Source organism: Scylla paramamosain, chromosome 20, assembly GCF_035594125.1.
Source record: "Scylla paramamosain isolate STU-SP2022 chromosome 20, ASM3559412v1, whole genome shotgun sequence".
Taxonomy (NCBI): domain Eukaryota; kingdom Metazoa; phylum Arthropoda; class Malacostraca; order Decapoda; family Portunidae; genus Scylla; species Scylla paramamosain.
Genome location: NC_087170.1, coordinates 6031457 through 6052069, shown reverse-complemented (window position 1 = coordinate 6052069; position 20613 = coordinate 6031457). Strand labels below are relative to the sequence as shown.

Genomic DNA, 20613 nt, shown 5'->3' with positions numbered 1-20613 from the left:
AACACGAGGGAGCAGTCACAGCCTGCCCTCTAAAGACAATTCTCTTCCTCCACATAAAACTACAAGCACCAAATAACACACACACCCTTCACTCAGAAATTTTTAAATCATCATGGCGACTCCTACACCAGCCTCGGAGTCCCCATCTGGGGAGGGGACCATAAATGTCCCCAGGTCGGACTGCCTTTCTGTTGACGACCCTAAGTATCTTGACACCCCCCTCAACTTTTTCTTCATTAACTTCTGCAACATTTGCGGTCTAAGATCTAATTTTCAATCTGTAGAACACCACCTCTCCTCTTCTAAACCTCATCTTCTTTTGCTCACTGAAACTCAGGTGTCTGAGGCAACTGACAGTAGCCCTTTTTCTGTTCCCTCCTACTTTCTCTATCCTCATTTTCGATCCAAAGCTGGATGCTGCGTTTATGTGCGCAATGACTTAACCTGCTCCCATGCCCACGCTCTTGAATCTTCCGAGTTTTCCACCATCTGGCTACGACTACAGAGTCACTCTCATACTAAATTTATCTGTGCTGTATACCTCTCACCTCACTCCTCTGACTATAAGAAATTCTTTGACTACTTAACTTCCAAAGTGTAGCACATTCTGACCCTCTTCCCTTTTGCAGAGATCTCCATTCTTGGAGACTTCAATGTTCACCACCAGCTTTGGCTTTCCTCTCCCTTCACTGACCATCCTGGTGAACTAGCCTACAGCTTTGCTATCCTCCATGACCTAGAGCAATTGGTGCAACACCCTACTCGAATTCCTGACCGTCTTGGAGATACGCCCAACATTCTTGACCTTTTCCTGACCTCTAATCCTTCTGCTTATGCTGTCACCCTTTCTTCTCCGTTGGGCTCCTCCAATCACAATCTCATATCTTAACCTTGTTCTATCGCTCCAATCCCTCCTCAGGATCCCCCTAAGTGAAGATGCCTCTGGTGTTTTGCCTCTGCTAGTTGGGGGGACCTGAGGAGGTATTTTGCTGATTTCCCTTGGAATGACTACTGCTTCCGTGTCAGAGACCCGTCTTTGTGTGCTGAGCGCATAACAGAGGTGATAGTGTCTAGCATGGAGGCGTACATTCCTCACCCTTTTTCTCGTCCTAAACCTTCTAAACCTTGGTTTAACACAGCTTGTTCTCGTGCTATACATAATAGAGAGGTGGCCCACAAAAAGTACTTAAGCCTTCCATCACCAGAATCTCATGCTCTTTATATTTCTGCCTGGAACCATGCCAAGTCTGTTCTCCAACTAGCCAAAAACTCCTTCACTAACAGAAAATGTCAAAACCTTTCAAGATCTAACTCCCCTCGTGATTTCTAGCATCTAACCAAAAAAATCTCCAATAACTTTGCTTCTTCTTCTTTCCCTCCTTTATTTCAACCAGATGGCACCACTACTATCACATCTATTTCTAAAGCTTAACTCTTTGCTCAAACCTTTGCTAAAAAGTCTACCTTGGACGATTCTGGGCTTGTTCCTCCCTCTCCTCCACCCTCTGACTACTTCATGCCACCTATTAAAATTCTTCACAATGATGTTTTCCATGCCCTCGCTGGCCTAAACCCTCGGAAGGCTTATGGACCTGATGGGGTCCCTCCTATTGTTCTCCGAAACTGTGCCTCCGTGCTTGCACCTTGCCTAGTCAAACTCTTTCAGCTCTGTCTGTCAACATCTACCTTTCCTTCTTGCTGGAAGTTTGCCTACATTCAACCTGTTCCTAAAAAGGGTGACCGTTCTAATCCCTCAAACTACCGTCCTATTGCTTTAATTTCCTGCCTATCTAAAGTTTTTAATCTATCCTCAACATGAAGATTCTTAAACATCTATCACTTCACAACGTTCTATCTGATCGCCAGTATGGGTTCCGTCAAGGCCGCTCTACTGGTGATCTTCTGGCTTTCCTTACTGAGTCTTGGTCATCCTCTTTTAGAGATTTTGGTGAAACTTTTGCTATTGCCTTGAACATATCAAAAACTTTTGATAGAGTCTGGCACAAAGCTTTGATTTCCAAACTACCCTCCTACGGTTTCTATGCTTCTCTCTGTAACTTCATCTCAAGTTTCCTTTCTGACCGTTCTATTGCTGCTGTGGTAGACGGTCACTGTTCTTCTCCTAAATCTATTAACAGTGGTGTTCCTCAGGGTTTTGTCCTGTCACCCACTCTCTTCTTATTATTCATTAATGATCTTCTAAACCAAACTTCTTGTCCTATCCACTCCTACGCTGATGATACCATCCTGCACTTTTCCACGTCTTTTCTTAGACATCTAACCCTTCAGGAGGTAAACATATCACGCAAGGGAAGCCACAGAATGCCTGACTTCTGATCTTTCTAAAATTTCTGATTGGGGCAGAACAAACTTGGTATTGTTCAATGCCTCAAAAACTCAATTCCTCCATCTATCAACTCGACACAACCTTCCAGACAACTATCGCCTCTTCTTCAATGACACTCAACTGTCCCCCTCTTCTACACTGAACATCCTCGGTCTGTCCTTTACTTATAATCTGAACTGGAAACTTCACATCTCATCTCTAGCTAAAACAGCTTCTATGAAGTTAGGTGTTCTGAGATGTCTCCGCCAGTTTTTCTCACCCCCCCAGCTGCTAACTCTGTACAAGGACCTTATCCGTCCATGTATGGAGTATGCTTCACATGTCTGGGGGGGTTCCAGTCATACTGCTCTTCTAGACAGGATGGAATCAAAAGCTTTTCGTCTCATCAACTCCTCTCCTCTAACTGACTGTCTTCAGCCTCTCTCTCACTGCCACAATGTTGCATATCTAGCTGTCTTCTACCACTATTTTCATGCTAACTGCTCTTCTGATCTTGCTAACTGCATGCCTCCCCTCCTTCCGCGGCCTCGCTGCACAAGACTTTCTTCTTTCTCTCACCCCTATTCTGTCCACCTCTCTAACGCAAGAGTTAACCAGTATTCTCAATCATTCATCCCTTTCTCTGGTAAACTCTGGAACTCCCTGCCTGCTTCTGTATTTCCACCTTCCTATGACTTGAATTTCTTCAAGAGGGAGGTTTCAAGACACTTATCCATCAATTTCTGACCACTGCTTTGACCCTTTTATGGGACTGGCATTTCAGTGGGCATTTTTTTTATTAGATTTTTGTTGCCCTTGGCCAGTGTCCTTCCTACATAAAAAAAAAAAAAATCGGGAGAACCAGGGTTTGAATCCCGGGTCAGGTCAGAAGTCTGGGCAGACTTTTTTTTGCAGTGTAGCCCTTGTTTACCTAGCAGTGAATAGGTACTTGGTGTAAGCCAGGAGTTGTGACATGCTGCTAAGTAGGAGAAACAAATTCTCTGAGTAAAAAAATACATACAGGGTAGCCTGACCATCCTGGGCCTAGTCTTCTAGATCGACCAGCACCATCTGGCAGCCATAGTATCAAAATTGTAAGATACTTCCTAAGGGTTAAATGTATATTTAAGATGTAGTATGTATGTTAGTATGTATGCATAACATGTGGATTTTCAGCTGTAAGGCTGCAAGATTAATACACTGAATATTAATTATCAATTAATTAGTTGAGTGATTAGTGCACTCACTCACCTGGGTGTGGCACACAGCAAAGAGTCACAGTGATTGACTTGGTCTGGATGCTTGTATTGGTGGTTGAGGGACAGCTCAGTGTATTGATGGTGTTCAAAGATGAGCCCCTGCATGTCTGATTCCTTTCTGCAAAGGTCTATCCATACCTCCTTGGAGGAAATGATGGGGAGTAGAGCCTTGGCACTATTGATGGTGTTGTCTGTCACTTTTACCACCTCCTTATCACGTGTAATGTATTTGACAACACAGGCCAAAGCAATCCTGTTCACTTCAGTGTCTTCCAGTACAGACAGCCAATCGTTACAGTCTTTCATCCCAGTCTCTGCCAGCAAGTCTACAACCTCCTGTGTGTGTATAGAGTTACTGTGATTAGTACAACCACCACCACCATCACCTCCTGTATTAGTTAAGATACTATGATTAGTACAAAGACCATTACCACCACCTCCTTTGTGTTTAGTTACTATGATCAGTACAGCCACCACTACCACCACTTCCTATGTGTTTATAGTTACTATGATTAGTACAACCCCTACCACCACCAACACCTGTGATTTTTCAAGTTACTATGATTAGTACAACCACCACCACCAACACCACACACTGTATGTGTACAGTCACTTTAAAGTACAACCACCACCACACCATTACTACCACTTCCTGTGATTAGTACCACCACCACCAACACCTCCTGTGTGTGCAGAGTTAATATGATTACTATGCACTACCATCACCACCACCTCCACCACTCCCTCTTGTGTATGCAGAGCTACTATGATTAGTACGACCATCACACCTAATCCTATTCTTCATCACCACTACCTGTGTATGTTGAGTCACTGTAGTTATTACAACCATCCCAACACCTGATCCGTCTCTGCAACAAGCACCACCATCCTTACCACCATCATTATTTCTACTATTTTTCCTAATGACAAAAGTGACCACTAAGGGATCAAAATTCACCTTCACAGTGTTGCATACTCCCCTGAGACAGCTCCTAAAGAATCAAATATGTGGAAAAAGAGGATGAATAGTAGGCTTACTTGTATTGCTGCAGTACAAAGTGGTGTTTGTGGGTGGCAGAGGAGGCCAGCAACATGCCGGAGGAGATTCCTCAATTTCCTGAGCTGACAAGGCGGTGGGTTGTGAAGCATGTGCCGTATGTTTCTTGAGTGTGAGTCATTCACCACCTTGTTGACAATTCCTGATGCACTATAGAAATTCTGGATGCTCTCGTGGGGCACCGAGTACCTACTTTGATATCCCCATCTTTCACGGATGTCTATCAAATTAAAAAATGCTGAAAACACTTCACTGCTCGGCAACCCTTTATTGCGAAAGGAATTCCACAGATACCGCTCATCCTCTTTCGACAAAGTGATTTGGTCCTGCAGGAGACCCCGAAGGGCCACATCTTCCATGTCTTTCAGCAACTCTCTGATGTCCTCCTCATGGGTCCGATTATCCTTTGAATGATCTGAAAGTCTAGCCTGCAGTTTTTGTATACACCAGTCTTGTATGGTGACATGCAGACTGGTCTGAGTGGTGGTGACCTTGATGTTATTAGGATTCATGTGAAACAGAATGGCAACACAAAGGAGATTGAGAGGCAGGCTAAAGAAATCATTCCAACCTAGACAATCCATGAGGTATTTGAGCTTCTCAGGGTCTTTATTTCCATTATCTGGAAGGCTGGCGTAATGCTTCAGAACAAACTGAGTTCTTTGTTCAGGGCTGACGCTTTTTATCTCCATGTTCCACACCTGATAATAACCAGGTACTTTGGCCAAGAAGTCATCTCTCATTTCTGGGCGTGTTGTGCAGATAAGTGTGCAGTTTGGAAAATATTTGACTTTATTGAGGATATCGACTACAAGCTCTTTTGACCGACTGCCTGGCAATGATACATCCAGGCCATCAATTAGGAAGAGAACCTTGCATCTTAGTAGAAAGATCACAGATTCTTCCATCTCAGCAAAATAATTTGACATGATCTGTCTGAGAAAGTCCTGGAGGGATGGGCTGTCATTCTCACGGCACAAGATGCGCAGGACAATGTCGTATTCGTGCAGGTGTCTGATGGTGCAATCGTCAGGATCTTTAAGCCACTCTGAGAGAAGGTAGGTGAGTAGGGTTGTTTTACCGCTTCCTGTAAATCCCTTGATCACAATAAGCTGTGGGCTCTTGCCATACATTGACGGCGTGGATGATGATGTGGAGGGTTGCGGATTTTGTTCTGTGTGACGTGTCACTGTCAATATGTCGTAAATGTTGATGTCCTGTTTCTCTTGGAACCATCCTCCTATTTTCACAAGGTCCATTCTGCAGAATATGTCTTGAATGTGAATTTGGTGTTGTGGGGAGTAAGTAAGGAAGGAGACAGGATCAAAGGTTAGCAGGTTGTTATGAATGCTTTTCAATTTATTCTGACACACTCTCATAAATTCTTGCTGCATTGAATTCAAAGACATCATAACTAATTCTTTCCCTAGTTGATTTTTTCTAAAGGTATCAATTCCATGCTGAATTTTATCCTTCACAGGTATCATATCTGCATCAGGAATCTGGTATCTGATTTTGGCTGTATTGAGGGTTTCGTCAAAAAGGTTTTCTAACTCTCTGACTCTCATCTCATACTCTGCCTCTGAGAAAACTCTCACTTCACGAAAGATGGCATTCCGCTCATCTCTGATTCTTGTTACTAGTCCCTCCAGCATGTTTGGGTTATGCCATTCAGGATCATCAATCCCAGCAACATTTTCGCATGCGAGTCTTATTACTTTGTGTAACAAGGTCACATCAAAGGTGTCCCACATTGGAGAGCTTTCAATATGCTGCAGGTCAGTGTGGGTAAGTGCATAATTTTTTTGTCTACGAGTCATCCTGGCATAGTTGGCTGATGAGGTAGCAGGAAGTTGATCCAGGTATTGGTTGAGGCAGATGCCCGGTGGTGTGGTGGGAGAATTCATTGCACCACGCTTCAAAATGAAGGTCAAGATGTCCTTTCCAGCATTCTCTATCATCAAGATGAGCTTGAAGCGATAGATACAAAATGTTGGAGTGGCAGCCATGGCGGAAACCACGGGGACAAAAGTTTCTCACACCAACAACCTGCAAGGAAATCCATGGTGTTAGTAACAGGGCAGGAGAGAAATGGCCTAGAAGTTTTAGTGTGGCAGTGAGTTGAGCCTTGAAGAGACCAGCTGGGATGTGGGGACAAGACCAACAGATGGATGGGAATAAGAGACATTGTGACAGACAGTATAATGTGTGTTGTGGGAAAAGTATTTGAAATGACAGCATGAAGCAAAACTTGAGTGGGTGTGTATTTACCTAGTTGTGACATGTGGGAGAGGAGCTAAGCTCAGTGTCCTGTCTCCATAACTATTTTTCTCCAACTTTTCCTTAATTTAAAGTCATGAATATTTCTAGCACACACACTTCCCTCCCAATCCAGTTCATTTCATTCCTCAATGCTTCTATAAGGGAAACTAAACTTCCTTATGTCCCTTCTGCAGGTGGTTGCTTTTAGTTTTCTTCCATGTCTCCTTGTTTCTCTTTTGTTCATTACAAATAGATCTTCCCTATCTACTTTTTCTATCCCATTCAGTAATCTGTAAAGTGCAATCGTGTCACCTCTCTTGTCTCCTTTCCAAGATTGGAAGTTGCATCCCAGCTAGTCTCTCCTTGTATGGCAGATCTTGCAATTCTGGTATCATCTTGGTTGTTGCTCTCTGTATGCCTTCCAATATGAGAAAAGAAACACACAAAGAAAACACTTTATCCTGAGTCTTCAGTCTTCACCCTCACTCCTGAACCCTCCAAAATCAAAGTTGGAGACCTCATCTTCATCTTCTTGAGCAGCCAAGATTTGTTCAAGTTCTTCCTCTTCACTGAAGGATGGGAGACTGCTATGGGTGTCTTAAAGTAAGCAATGATGAGTGCCTGCTACCTCTTGTTTTAAGTGATTCCTGTAGAATTCATCATAAGGCTCCAACACTGCATTGATGTATTCCTGAGCTGCATGCACCCTGACAATCTCAGGGTCCAGCACCATAACTTTATCTTTTAGGAGCTCACACAGCTTCATCAACTCCTTTACATTTGTGGTTGTCAGCTGTTTGGGTTGCTCCCTGTGCTCTGTCTTTCCATCTTCCTCCTCTTCTTCCTCTGTTTCCTCCATCAATTCCTCCACAGACACCTTTTGCTGTTGAGCTGTTACTAAGTCCATAAATTCCTGAGCAGTGATACAGTCAAAGATAGAAATTCCTTGGGCAATACTAACAGTTTCCACCACCTGCCTCTCCACTTCCTTATTTGAGGCGGAATGCATGGCAGCCTGTCTGTCCTCCTTACCCCTTGCTCCACTGGCCATCTTCTGTTTGTTGCTTTTGATCGTCCTGATCGTCGACTCATTCACCTTAAACTGGGAAGCAATGTCCATAATCTTCCTTCCTTGTTCTAAATCCAACACTTTTCCCTTTTGCTCCAGGATCAAAGCTCACCTCTTGCGAATGAGGGTTGTTGACTGGAAGGTTCAAACGCAGCATTATCCTCCTAACATGGATTGCAAGACAAAGAAAATTGTGCAAGATTAGGCTGGCAGTGTGGGTTGCAGAGTGGGAGTGAGAGGGAACTAGAGCCAGCATGGTATAACATCACAGTCTCAATCATGGTGTGCTCCTTGAATGACTACCACATTGCATATTGCAAAAACCATGTTATGTATGACTTGAAATTTTTTATTTGGTCGTGTTAGGTGAATTCACACAAAGTAAATCCATGTTAGGCATGGTCCTAGTGTGTGTGTGTGTGTGTGTGTGTGTGTGTGTGTGTGTGTGTGTGTCTATATATATATATATATATATATATATATATATATATATATATATATATATATATATATATATATATATATATATATATATATATAAGAGGGTCACTGGCTAAGGAAAACAAAATGAGAGAGAGGGAAATAAAAAAAAATAAATCCCACTTAGGTGAGTCCCAAAAGAAATGTCGAGTCATCAAAAATTGAAGGATGAGTGTCTTGAAACCTCCCTCTTGAAAGAGTTCAAATTATAGGAAGGAGGAAATACAGAAGCAGGCAGGGAGTTCCAGAGTTTACCAGAGAAAGAGGTGAATGACTGAGATTACTGATTAACTCTTGCTTTAGAGATGTGGACAGAATAGGGATGAGAGAAAGAAGAAGGTCCTGTACAGCAAGGCTGCATGAGGAGGGGAGGCATGTAGTTAATAAGATCAGAAGAGCAGTTAGCATGAAAAGAGCAGTAGAAGATAGCAAGTGATGCAACACTGCAGCATTGAGAAAGAGGCTGAGGACTATCAGTTAGAAGAGAGGAATTGATAAGATGAAAAGCTTCTGATTCCAACTTGACTAAAATAGCAGTTTGAGTGAAATCCCCCACATATATGTAAACATACTCCATACATGGGCAGATAAGGCCCCTGTACAGAGTTAGCAGCTGGGGGGGGGGGGGGGCAGGTGAGAAAAACTGGCGGAGACAACTAACCTCATAGGAGCTGTTTTAGCTAGAGATGAGATGTAAAGTTTAGATTATAAGTAAAGGACAGAATGAGGATGTTCATTGTAGAAGAGGGGACAGTCAAGTGTCATTGAAGAAGAGATAGTTTTGTTTAGAAGGTTGTGTCTAACTGATAAGTGGAATTGGGTTTTTGAGGCATCGAACAAAACTAAGTTTGCTCTGTCTCAATCAGAAATTTTAGAGATCAGAAGTCAGGCATTCTGTGCCTTCCCTGTGTAAATTGTTTAGTTCCTGAAGGGTTGCACATCTAGGAAAAGATGTGGAAAACTGCAGGGTGGTATCATCAGCATAGGAGTGAACAGAACAAGAAGTCTGGTTTAGATCATTAATGAATAATAAGAGAGTGGGTGACAGGATAGAACCTTGAGGAACACCACTGTTAGTAGATTTAGGAGAACAGTGACCATGTACCACATCAGTAATATAACAGTCAGAAAGGAAACTTGAGATGAAGTTACAAAGAGAAGGATAGAAGCTGTAGGAGGGTAGTTTGGAAATCAAAACTTTGTGCCAGACTCTATCAAAAAGCTTTTGATAAGGCAACAGCAAAAGTTTCACCAAAACTTCTAAAATAGGATGACCAAGAATCACTAAGGCAAGCCAGATCCCCAGTTGAGCAGCCTTGATGGAACCCATACTGATGATCAGATAAAAGGTTGTGAAGTGATAGATGTTTAAGAATCTTTCTGCTGAGGATAGATTAAAAAACTTTAGATAGACAGGAAATTAAAGCAATAGGATGGTAGTTTGAGGGATTAGAAGTCATCCTTTTTTAGGAATAGGCTGAATGTAGGCAAACTTCCAGCAAGAAGGAAAGGTATATGTTGATAGACCAAGTTGAAAGAGTTCAACTAGGTTAGGTGCAACCACAGAGGCACAGTTTCAGAGAACAATAAAAGGGACTCCATCAAGTCCATAAGCCTTCTGAGGGTTCTGGCCAGTGAGGGCATAAAAAAACATCACTGTGAAGGATCTTAACTGGTAGCATGAAGTAGTAAGAGGATGGAAGAGAGGGAAGAAAATGCCCTGAATCATCCCAGGTACAGTTTTTAGCAAAGGTTCGAGTGAAGAGTTCAGCTTTAGAAATAAATGAGATGGCAGTGGTGCCATCAGGTTTAAATAAAGAAGGGAAAGATGAAGAAGCAAAGTTAATGGAGATGTTTTTGGCTAGGTGCCACATATCATGAGGGGAGTTAGATCTTGAAAGATTTTGACACTTTCTATTAAGGAGTTTTTGGTTAGTTGGAGAACAGACTTTAACAGAATATATATATATATATATATATATATATATATATATATATATATATATATATATATATATATATATATATATATATATATATATATATATAATATATATATATATATATATATATATATATATATATATATATATATATATATATATATATATATATATATATATATATATATATATATATATTGTTATGTAGGGCATACATAACATGGGATTAAGAAGTGAGAAGAAGCAAGAATGAAGAGGAGAGAGAGAGAGAGAGAGAGAGAGAGAGAGAGAGAGAGAGAGAGAGAGAGAGAGAGAGAGAGAGAGAGAGAGAGAGAGAGAGAGAGAGAGAGAGAGAGAGAGAGAGAGAGAGAGAGAGAGAGAGAGAGAGAGAGAGAGAGAGAGAGAGAGTGGGAAGATGACGCATCCATGACAGGTAGGTAAGCCTGCTACCGAGTTATTTGTAAGATTCTCTGCACAGAGTCACTTTTCTTCCCCACTTAATTGTTTCCTTTAGAATTCTTGCCTCTCTGTTACATGATGTACTTGCCACTACTGCCTTGGTTAGATTGTTTGCCACCCCTGTATCAGATGAAATTCTTGGTATGGTGGTGATTACTCTGGAAGATCTGGTAGTAGCTGGATATTGTTGGTAGCATGGAGGTCCTAGGTAGCGGTTTGGATTGTGTGAGTAGACCCAAGTTATAAGAGTTCTTCTTGATTTAATGATGGACAGGTTGTACATGCATGCTATCAAGACACAATTGATGACAGATGTGATAATACTCGATTCTCTCTCTCTAACGATTGATATGAACTCTGGACTGATATGAACTCAACTTGAACTGCATCTGATCTCTCTCTCTCTCTGAACTGACTCTGAACAGACTGACTGACTAGCTACACATGCACCTCTATTTATGCGAGATTAAGTGGATCAGAGTTCAGAATCTGAAATGAAGGAATGACCAATGAGGTGCTTAGAAATGCGGTGAAGGGACCCAATGGTAGAGGTCGTTATTTTGGCCAATGACCAGGGAGGACGACAGGAAGTCAATGCTGGTGTTTTCCCTAAGGACTGGCAGGAATGTGGGGAAGGTGGATGTGGTATTCCCTTGAGAGCATGATAAGGAGGAGAAAGGTTAAAATAGGCTGAGGCTGGCCATGTGGTATAAAATATATGAATGATGAATATATATAATAATAATTGCTACGACTGATGTGACTGATACTCGTACAATTGATCATATTACTAATTGCTTCTTTTTTTTTTCGTTTTGAATCCTATGTATCCATTAGCAAAAGAGTTGTTCTTGATGATGGCATAATCAGTATTCACCCCGGCCCCATAGTTTAGTCACCAGAATTTTCAGAAATGTTTTATTGTACTGAGTTAGCAGCAAGTGAGTGTGTGCGGGAGATGGCAGACAACATGGGCTGCACCCCTCCTTCCTCCTCCTCCCCTCCTGCATGAGTCATACCCTCATGACCACTGAGCTCTCACTGAAAGCTCAGTGCGTGGTGCATTCCAACGAACCAGTCACATTCCATATCTTACAAGAGACAGATGTATCATGGTAGGCAACATGTTCAGAGGAGACTAAGTGGGATACAGTTAGACAAGCCAGTTGCTTTAAGGGATATGTGATTCATTTACTGCAGTACGTGCCTGCTTATTATATATGAAGTGTTAGGAGTCTCCATCAGCTTGCCTATGAATGCATTTTCTTGTAAGACACTCAGCTTATATTAAGACATGAGGCAAGTACCATATTTGATGTCTCATAAGACCCATGGGCTCATAAGATGTGCCCAGTTTTGGCAGACATTGAAATGAAAAAAAGATAAGCAGATTTAAGCTCTAAATATGAAGTGAAGGATTTCACCTGACATTTGAAGAATCTCACATGCATTTAGATCGTTATTAGATCCCAAAATTTTGCACTTAAAAACTTTGATATTTGCTAGTAGCCTTCGTACCAATCCTGTTGTGAGATGTAAACATGTACCTATATATATATATATATATATATATATATATATATATATATATATATATATATATATATATACCTACTGAAAATTAACATGATTGTAAAAATTTACCAGAACATAGGACTATACTGAAAATAACAGGCATAACAACAAAGTGACAGTTACAAGTGGAATCAGACATGGATGCACAGGCTCAACTACAATCTTCAAGCTTATTAACATCTGCTCCAAGGAACAACCTTATGACCATATTCTGGCCTCAGTGATTCTCTTCAAAGCCAGAACAAACAACCTAAACCTCCACAACAGAAGATGATTCCAAAATAAAGACACATCATGCATCATGTGTGAGGCAGCAATGGAGGACATAGAGCACATCCTACTGCACTGCTCCAACCATTTGAACCTGCACAATGCAGCATCCAGCCTTTAGCAAAGTTACCAATGTTACTTCTGAAGACTGCAGCCACATAGTGAAGCTGTTTCTCTTCACTAGTGCACATTGATATATAAGGCATTGTTAGAAAAGACTGGCATAAAAAAAAAGTGCACTACTTGGAAGTGGATATTTTTCTTAACTTTTCTTTTATGCACTTTCCATTGCAAACTACTCCTTTATTAATACTGCTGATAACTAACATTTATCTCAGCCCTTTCTCCTGAGACAAGCAATCTGGGAAAAAAAAAAAGGGGGAAAATCTGGGAAATTATGGTGTAAAAGGCATGTACAATGTTCCCCAGCCATTTGCAGGTATTACATTCCAAAGCAAAAATCCATGAGTATGGGAAACTCCTGTAAAGTTCAGAAATACTTATGTTTGTAGTTTAAACCATAAAATATACATCTCACACTTATTAAATGCATTTTAAATTCACTTTAACATAATAAAAAAACATATATAGAGTACATGATATTTTATTTTTTAAAATACAGTACACTGTAAAATGAAAGGGGACTAAACTAAAACGTACAATAAACCTTCAATATAACAAACCACTATTTACTGAATTTTGGGTATAATGCTCTTTTTTTTAAGGCTGCTGCCTGCCTTCCCCCCTTCTCTCTCTCTCTCTCTCTCTCTCTCTCTCTCTCTCTCTCTCTTTCTCTCTCTCTCTCTCTCTCTCTGTTAACTTATCTGAGAGAGAGAGAGAGAGAGAGAGAGAGAGAGAGAGAGAGAGAGAGAGAGAGAGAGAGAGAGAGAGAGAGAGAGAGAGAGAGAGAGAATATTTCTCTCTCTCTCTCTCTCTCTCTCTGAGTATAGCGAATTTTTCATCTTTAGTGACACCCTTCCATCATGTGTGTTCATTATATCAAGGGTTCACTGTAATTTATATTAATTGAAAGAATAATCCAAGCTCTTTGGGCCAAAAGACTGAGATGGTGGTGACGTCTGGTAAAAATCCACAAATGTGCAAAACTGCAAATACCAAACTGTGAATATGCAGGGAAACACTGTACTTTACTGATGCTGTACAAGTAGGTGAAGCATGTCTGTTTTGTACCTATGGCAGAAATACATTTTCCCAACCTTTTTCCCCCAATAATTCTGCACGTCACAATTTCATTACATGTATGAGTTTGTTCATCTGCACAGACTTAAAAATAACACACTGAAATGCATTCATGTGTACATTTGTCAGTATTAGATACCTTACTAGTAGTACTGGATACTACTGACTGAGACTCTTTTACTTTCCTGTGTGGTTTCATTGCAAGGCTACACACTACTTGACATGTGCAATTAATTAATTGACTGCATAAGGGCTTCACACCTCACTGAGATGATTCTAAATACTCTTTGTATATTGAGGCATTTGTAGTTAATCACCTTTTTGTTCGTGGTAGGATCAGTCTCTGTTCACCAACATGGCCATTTGTCCTGGCTATGAGGACAAATACTTCTTGTGTATAGCATGTCATTCTTAAAATAAAGATGCTGCTTGGGAGCTTTTGGGAGCTCTTTGTGTTCTGCCCATGGCTGCAGCCACAGTGGATGCATGTGGCTCTGCACCAAATGCCCTGTGGTTCCTAGACCAAGAAATGGTATCACTGTACCTACTTCAGTGTTTCAGATCTGAAGGCACATTCTAGATGGAATTTGGTTAAGTTAGGTCAGGTTAGGTTTACTTAGGTTAGCTTAAGTTAAGGTAGATCAGGCCAGGTTAGGTTAGGTCTAGTTAGTAGATTAGGTTTCTTTAGAAATGTATCAGCCGTCATATTTTGATACCTAGGAAACAAAAAAGTACTCAGGATAATTTACCTGTACAGGGTGTAACACAAGATTCTGTGGATATTGCCAGAGGTGAAAGTACAGGTTATTATGAATTGAAAATGTTCTGTGCACGTGTATTTTGAGATGTTGTTTAGCTGTGGTATGAAATTCAAGTGAGGCCTGGTAACAGATACAAATATTGGGCCAGGTGGGTAACCATGGCGGAGAAACACTTTTTCCATACACTCCACATCATGCTGTATAATCTGAACGTATTCACTATCATTGTCTCGGAGAAAACTGTGTGATCTGGCCAAGAGCCAAGAGCAACAGCCAAGAATGCCAATTTTGTGTTCCAAGCATCATCAAAATAAAATAATTGCTCCATTTCAAAATACAATGATTGATGCATTTCTTATTACAGTAAAACCTCCCTAAACTGAACCCAAATAAGCCAAATATCGATAATCTGAATGCCCTCAACAATTTCCTAAGCCAGTCTGCCCAGCTCCACTCCATCTCCAATCACACCAGAGCCACCAGGCAACAACTTTGACTCAGACTTTGAGTGACAAGCAAAAGTACACTGGTAGAGGTTGACATTAAAAAATCCGGAAACCTCCGCACCTGAGGAGTGTTTGATTTTCAAAAATGCCAGATTTAGTTATGGTTATATATGCTATATATATATATATATATATATATATATATATATATATATATATATATATATATATATATATATATACTCGTATATATATATTTAACAGAAAATGACTACCTGTACACTACTGTACTACGTAAATTCTGCTAGTACTTTTGTATTGGGGTGACCAAAGAAACATGGTGATAATGCTGTTGCATTATATCAATAAAATAAACTGTATAAAAGGTAATAAGACAGCTGCCAACAAGTCACATGTCTGCCACTGAGGCTGGGCAGACACGGACTACTCGTGTCTGCCACTGAGGAAAGGCTGACACTGACTGGGGCTGATGTAGGGGTGGTTGCTGGCCAGGTCAGGTCACAGCCAGGACTGGCGTCCAGAGACGAAGGGTGTGAGGGTTAACCTCACACCACGTGGTCGGAGGCTGGCATCAGTTCCCAGGGGAAAGGCGTGCCATGGAATGTGGGCGGCAAGGGAGTGGGCATGTGTTCCCACACCAGCACAATGCTTGGCTACCCTTCTAGGCATGCCCTCATGACTACAAAACATATAGGGTGATGCAGGTGCATTGAAGCAGATGATTTACATCATAAATATGCTCTTATCTGTGTAAGACACATGATGTATGCACCATAGCCAATCGTAAGGCTCACAGAACAAAGACATCACAAAAGTGAATACACACTTGCGAATCACAAGACTCATATAGCAAAGACATCAGAAAAGAGAGCACAGTGGCTAAACACAAAACTTACACTAGCTGTGACCAGCACAGCGACTCACAGGCCAAGAAAATTAGGGCAACACTAGAGGCCATAAAACAAGAGAACAAGACATTTCTATGCCAGATAAATTGCAAAATAAAAATGCATTGCAAGAGTCATAACACTGCACAAATAACGCACATGATGGCGATGATCTTCATTGAGTGTGGTGGATGAGTGGCCCGTGTGGGTGCAAAGACAGCCACAAAAAGACATCACAGTTTGCAGCAGAAGACTGAGGGATGAGAAATCCAAAGTCTTGGAATGATGGGATCTGCAGCAAAGCAGTTGAGTTGTGTCTGTGACAGTTTAAATGTCCAGACTAGAAACAGGGATGGCATCGGTGACAGCTTGAAGTTTTACAGGCACAGGCTGGCAGGGCAGGCTTGGCATAAAAAGCTTTGAAAGAGGCCCTAAAAGCAGCTTGAAGAAAGCAACGTAGGCGTGTAGTAGCATAGCAGTTTGCGTCGGTGATGGCTTAGCAGAAATGCGTTGGTGATGGCTTAGCAGGTTACCCGGAGGCAATGAAGGTAACTGGAGTAGCTGGCGATGAGCGGGCAGGACACATGAGCCAGCCAGGAGGACTTGTAGCATCGACTCCTTCTACCATGGTCACCATTTTTATGTACTAGATAAATTTGGCTCTAGTACTGAATATACTCGTAGGGATGACCAAAGAAATACAATTGTAAAGCAATGCTGCTGTATATTAATAAACTATACAAAAGTAAACAGTGAAATAAAGTGCCAGCAAGTCGCACCTCCACCTCCGAGACCTGGGTGGATGCGGTGACTGATGATGCTGGACCTGGACCTGCTGGCTCAGGTCACAGCTAGGGCTGGCATCCAGAGACAAAGGGATAAGGGTTGACCTCTCACCATGTGGTTATAGGCGAGGCAGCCAGAGGCTGGCATCTGGTCCCAGGGGAAAGGAGTGCCATGGAATGTGGGTGGCAAGAGTGTGGGCGTGTGTCCCCACACCAGCACACTCCAACGTACACTGTTGAAGAGCCAATGTCATATGTTTCATAAATAGTTCACACTGATACACCACTATCAAGTTTTTTTTAGCACTTCCACTTTCTCTGTGATCAACAGTGCATGATGTTTACATTTTATGCCAACTTTTTTCTTTGCTGAATCCATAATGCAGCTATACAGCAACAAATAAATGATAAAATGAGAAGGAATGCCTATTAGCAGGTGCAAGTAAGATCTATCGGCTGATTCTGGAGTACAGCACCATCAAAACATAAACAGGGCTTCCAGAAAACAGTGGCACACCAACGCGGTAAATTTGAAAATGCACTCCAAAATCCATGCCAGAAATCTAAAGGAAGCAGATATCATTTGCCGTAGTAGTCTGTAGTAGTAAAACTTCACATAGGAGCTTGGAGGAAGGATAAAAAGAGTGGCTATGATGTCACTGAACTAAAGCCACTAAGCTCTGCCCCCTTCTTGGAACTCAACCCAAAACACTACTCAGCTACAAATAAGCCTGATACTCACCCACATCAACATTTTCCCATTTTGCCTGCTTGTTCAGCCTATGACTACACCAGGAGGAGTGACTATGGAGATGTCATTTCACCAGTAAAGTGTTGAGATTTTCATGGCCAATCATCACATGAAATGCTAGAAAATTAGGTTAGATCATGAGTGTGCCAAAAGACGTGGGGAGATCATATGACACATTTTTTTTCAAGAATTTCACTTGCAGTTCATCTTCTGTGAGATCCACATGCAAACAAATCAAATTAAAGTAATGTAGAGTCCTATATATATCATCAGAAGTGCAGTGAACATTTATTATTAACTATTAGAAGTGATAAATGATCTGATAAATCTTGGCGTATTTGTATGTTACATACTCCTCTGCTACAATAATCACTTCTTGACTGACAATTGTGACTTACACAAGCAAATACCTAGTAATCAAATTACTAGAATATATAGTTCCTTGTTGCTTCATTATTAATATTAACACATAGTAATTTCTCAAATCCTTGAAAAATTCAACAAAAACAGTGTTAGAGTAAAAGTATCCTGAGCTCTGGGGGGTGAGGCAATCAGGGGCCCCTCTAATTCCCTGGCCAACTTTTTTTTTTTTTCTTTTCAATTGGAACATTTGAAAGCTTGACTATTTTGGCCTACTTTTTTGCACAGGCCCATGGTGGCCTCCCATAAAGTTATCACCATCCCTTAATCCATCACTGCAAATAATACCAAACGCCTCCCTTTTCAGACAAAATTTTGAACTGATAATTGCTTCAGTTCTTGAAAAAATAACTTGATTTCAAATACTAAAAGACAAAAGCAAATGCTGCCATTTATTATTAATTTATAGTTTCTATAAATATTTCCTTCATTTTTATGTATTTGGAGTAAAGACACAGTGTATAAGACAGTGATTCAATATTTGAAATAAGTTAAATGTGATTCCGATGAAGAGCCTCGATGTAAACAGTTTTCGGCACTTAGGAATAATCCCAAGCCATCTGTGGTTCTCTCAATTACCCACAATGCCATCACTACTACACAACTGAATTTTACCATTAGCTTTTCTCAGCAGCAAGATGTGCAAGGGTTATGATCACCTTCAATTTGGCAGTAAGTGGATTACTCCTCTCTGTGTCACTCTGTAAAGCTTCCCTCACTAGCTCAGTGACAAAGAGAATGCCTGCACAGTCTAAACAGTATCTTCTGATAAGTTCAGTGTTACTGAGTTCATTCAATATATCTTTTCTGGATAAATAATTTCTGAGCTGGAGATGATGTGGAGCAACCATCTTGGCTGAGGGAGTGTGTCATGAGCCACTAAGACTGGGTGGTATCCAGAAACAGATTAATCCATTTTACATTGATTCATATGGGGAAAATAGTATGAGTTTCCAAACATTTTGGATTTCGAACAGCATTCAGGAACAAATTAAGATCGAGAACCGAGGTTCTACTGTATATCACCCAACTTAACCTAACATATAACATGAACAATTGGTGGAAGTAACTATGACTCCTGTAGGGCCTAGGTATGATGGTGTGCCACACCTCCCTATGTGATGTGAAAACCTTACTTGAGACTTTTGTTACAGTTAATGGGGGAACAAACCCTTCTGGGATTGATCCCTCAGCTAAAGTGCTTCCCCGCGAGACAGACGTGAGGCGGGGAGTTGGACAATATTCCATCCTCCCTTATTCATATGGCCATAGAGCAATGGGGTTCTGCTAGGCTTCAGCTCCTTTAACATCCTCACTGATCTGGAGTCTTCCTACCCTTTCAGGTTCTCTATCTCATCTAGGTGGGGGTTGTCGGTGTGATTTGCTGAGTCCCAGCGCTAAACCCACACAGCCTGGGCTACAGTAGTCATGTTGGCACTTCTGGGATGACAGCCCACTGGGGGCATGGCAGTGCAGTTCCTGCCAGAAACCCTGCAGGTTCGTGGCTTTAATCAGGGTTATATGGTGAGGATGCGATACCAATCCCCCCCAGGCAGGAGGGGTAGGCAAAGTGCCTCTGTGCTCGTTCCAAAGGCCTGAGGCGGTCTCACAAGAGGTGTTACACTTGCTAATATTTTTTCTTACTGCAGCAGGCCCTTATAGTGTAGCCAACCGCCTGGTCTGAGGATGACGTCCTCAGCCAGAATTCTACTGGGACAAAAAGCCTAGTAGGTAGCTTTTGTATTGCCCAGGCTGTCCATGACGGTGGGTGTGAGTAGTGATGGTTTTGATCTGCTACCCTGTCATTCCTCCCCTTAGGGGGGGGATTGTATGCTGTCTATTAAGGCGCTTCTTGTTCAAGCATGGGAACAGCAGTCGGACAAAGTATGACTCAATTAAGGTAGCCAAGACTACTAGACTAGACAGCAGACAATCCCCCCCATAAGGGAGCAATGACAGGGTAGTGGGTTAAAACCAGCACTACTCATGCCCACCATCACGAACAGCCTGGGTAATGCAAAACCTACCTATCTCTCGGAGGAGGCAGTAGACACCTGCCGATATGATAATTACTCCCAGTGAGGTCTAAACCACTGTTCAAGGGGTGCCGTGAACTTATCAATAAACCCGGCTGTGACCTCACTGAACATTTCACTTTGTGTCTCACAACACAAGGGGGTAGTCACAGCCTGCCATCTAAAGACAACTCTCTTCCTCCACACAAAACTACAAGCACCTAATAACACACACACCCTTCACTCAAAAATTTTAAAATCATCATGGCGACTCCTACACCAGCCTCGGAGTCCCCATCTGGGGAGGGAACCATAAATGTCCCCAGGTCGGACTGCCTTTCTGTCGACGACCCTAAGTGTCTTGACACCCCCTCAACTTTTTCTTCATTAACTTCTGCAACATTCGCAGTCTAAGATATAATATTCAATCTGTAGAACACCACCTCTCCTCTTATAAACCTCATCTTCTTTTTCTCACTGAAACTCAGGTGTCTGAGACAACTAACAGTAGCCCCTTTTCTGTTCCCTCCTACTTTCTCTATCCTCATTTTCGATCCAAAGCTGGATGTTGCGTTTATGTGTGCAATGACTTAACCTGCTATCGTGCCCACACTCTTGAATCTTCCA

The 20613-nt window shown here is 41.6% G+C and overlaps 1 protein-coding gene across 3 annotated transcripts in view; it reads right to left on the bottom strand.

Annotated features, from left to right (window-relative positions):
* The window catches only part of LOC135110197 (uncharacterized), a 108680-nt gene that overhangs the window by 78083 nt on the left and 9984 nt on the right, over positions 1-20613 (bottom strand). For 2 of the 3 annotated variants that reach the window (XM_064022231.1, XM_064022234.1), the window contains exons 2-3: positions 4624-6691; positions 3578-3921 (exon numbers count right to left, since the gene is read on the bottom strand). In XM_064022231.1, coding sequence (XP_063878301.1) covers positions 3578-3921; positions 4624-6651 — 2372 coding nt within the window. In that variant the 5' untranslated portion in view covers positions 6652-6691. Of the gene's footprint in view, positions 1-3577; positions 3922-4623; positions 6692-17542; positions 17669-20613 lie in introns of all 3 variants that reach the window. The other variant, XM_064022233.1, reaches the window with a different exon arrangement.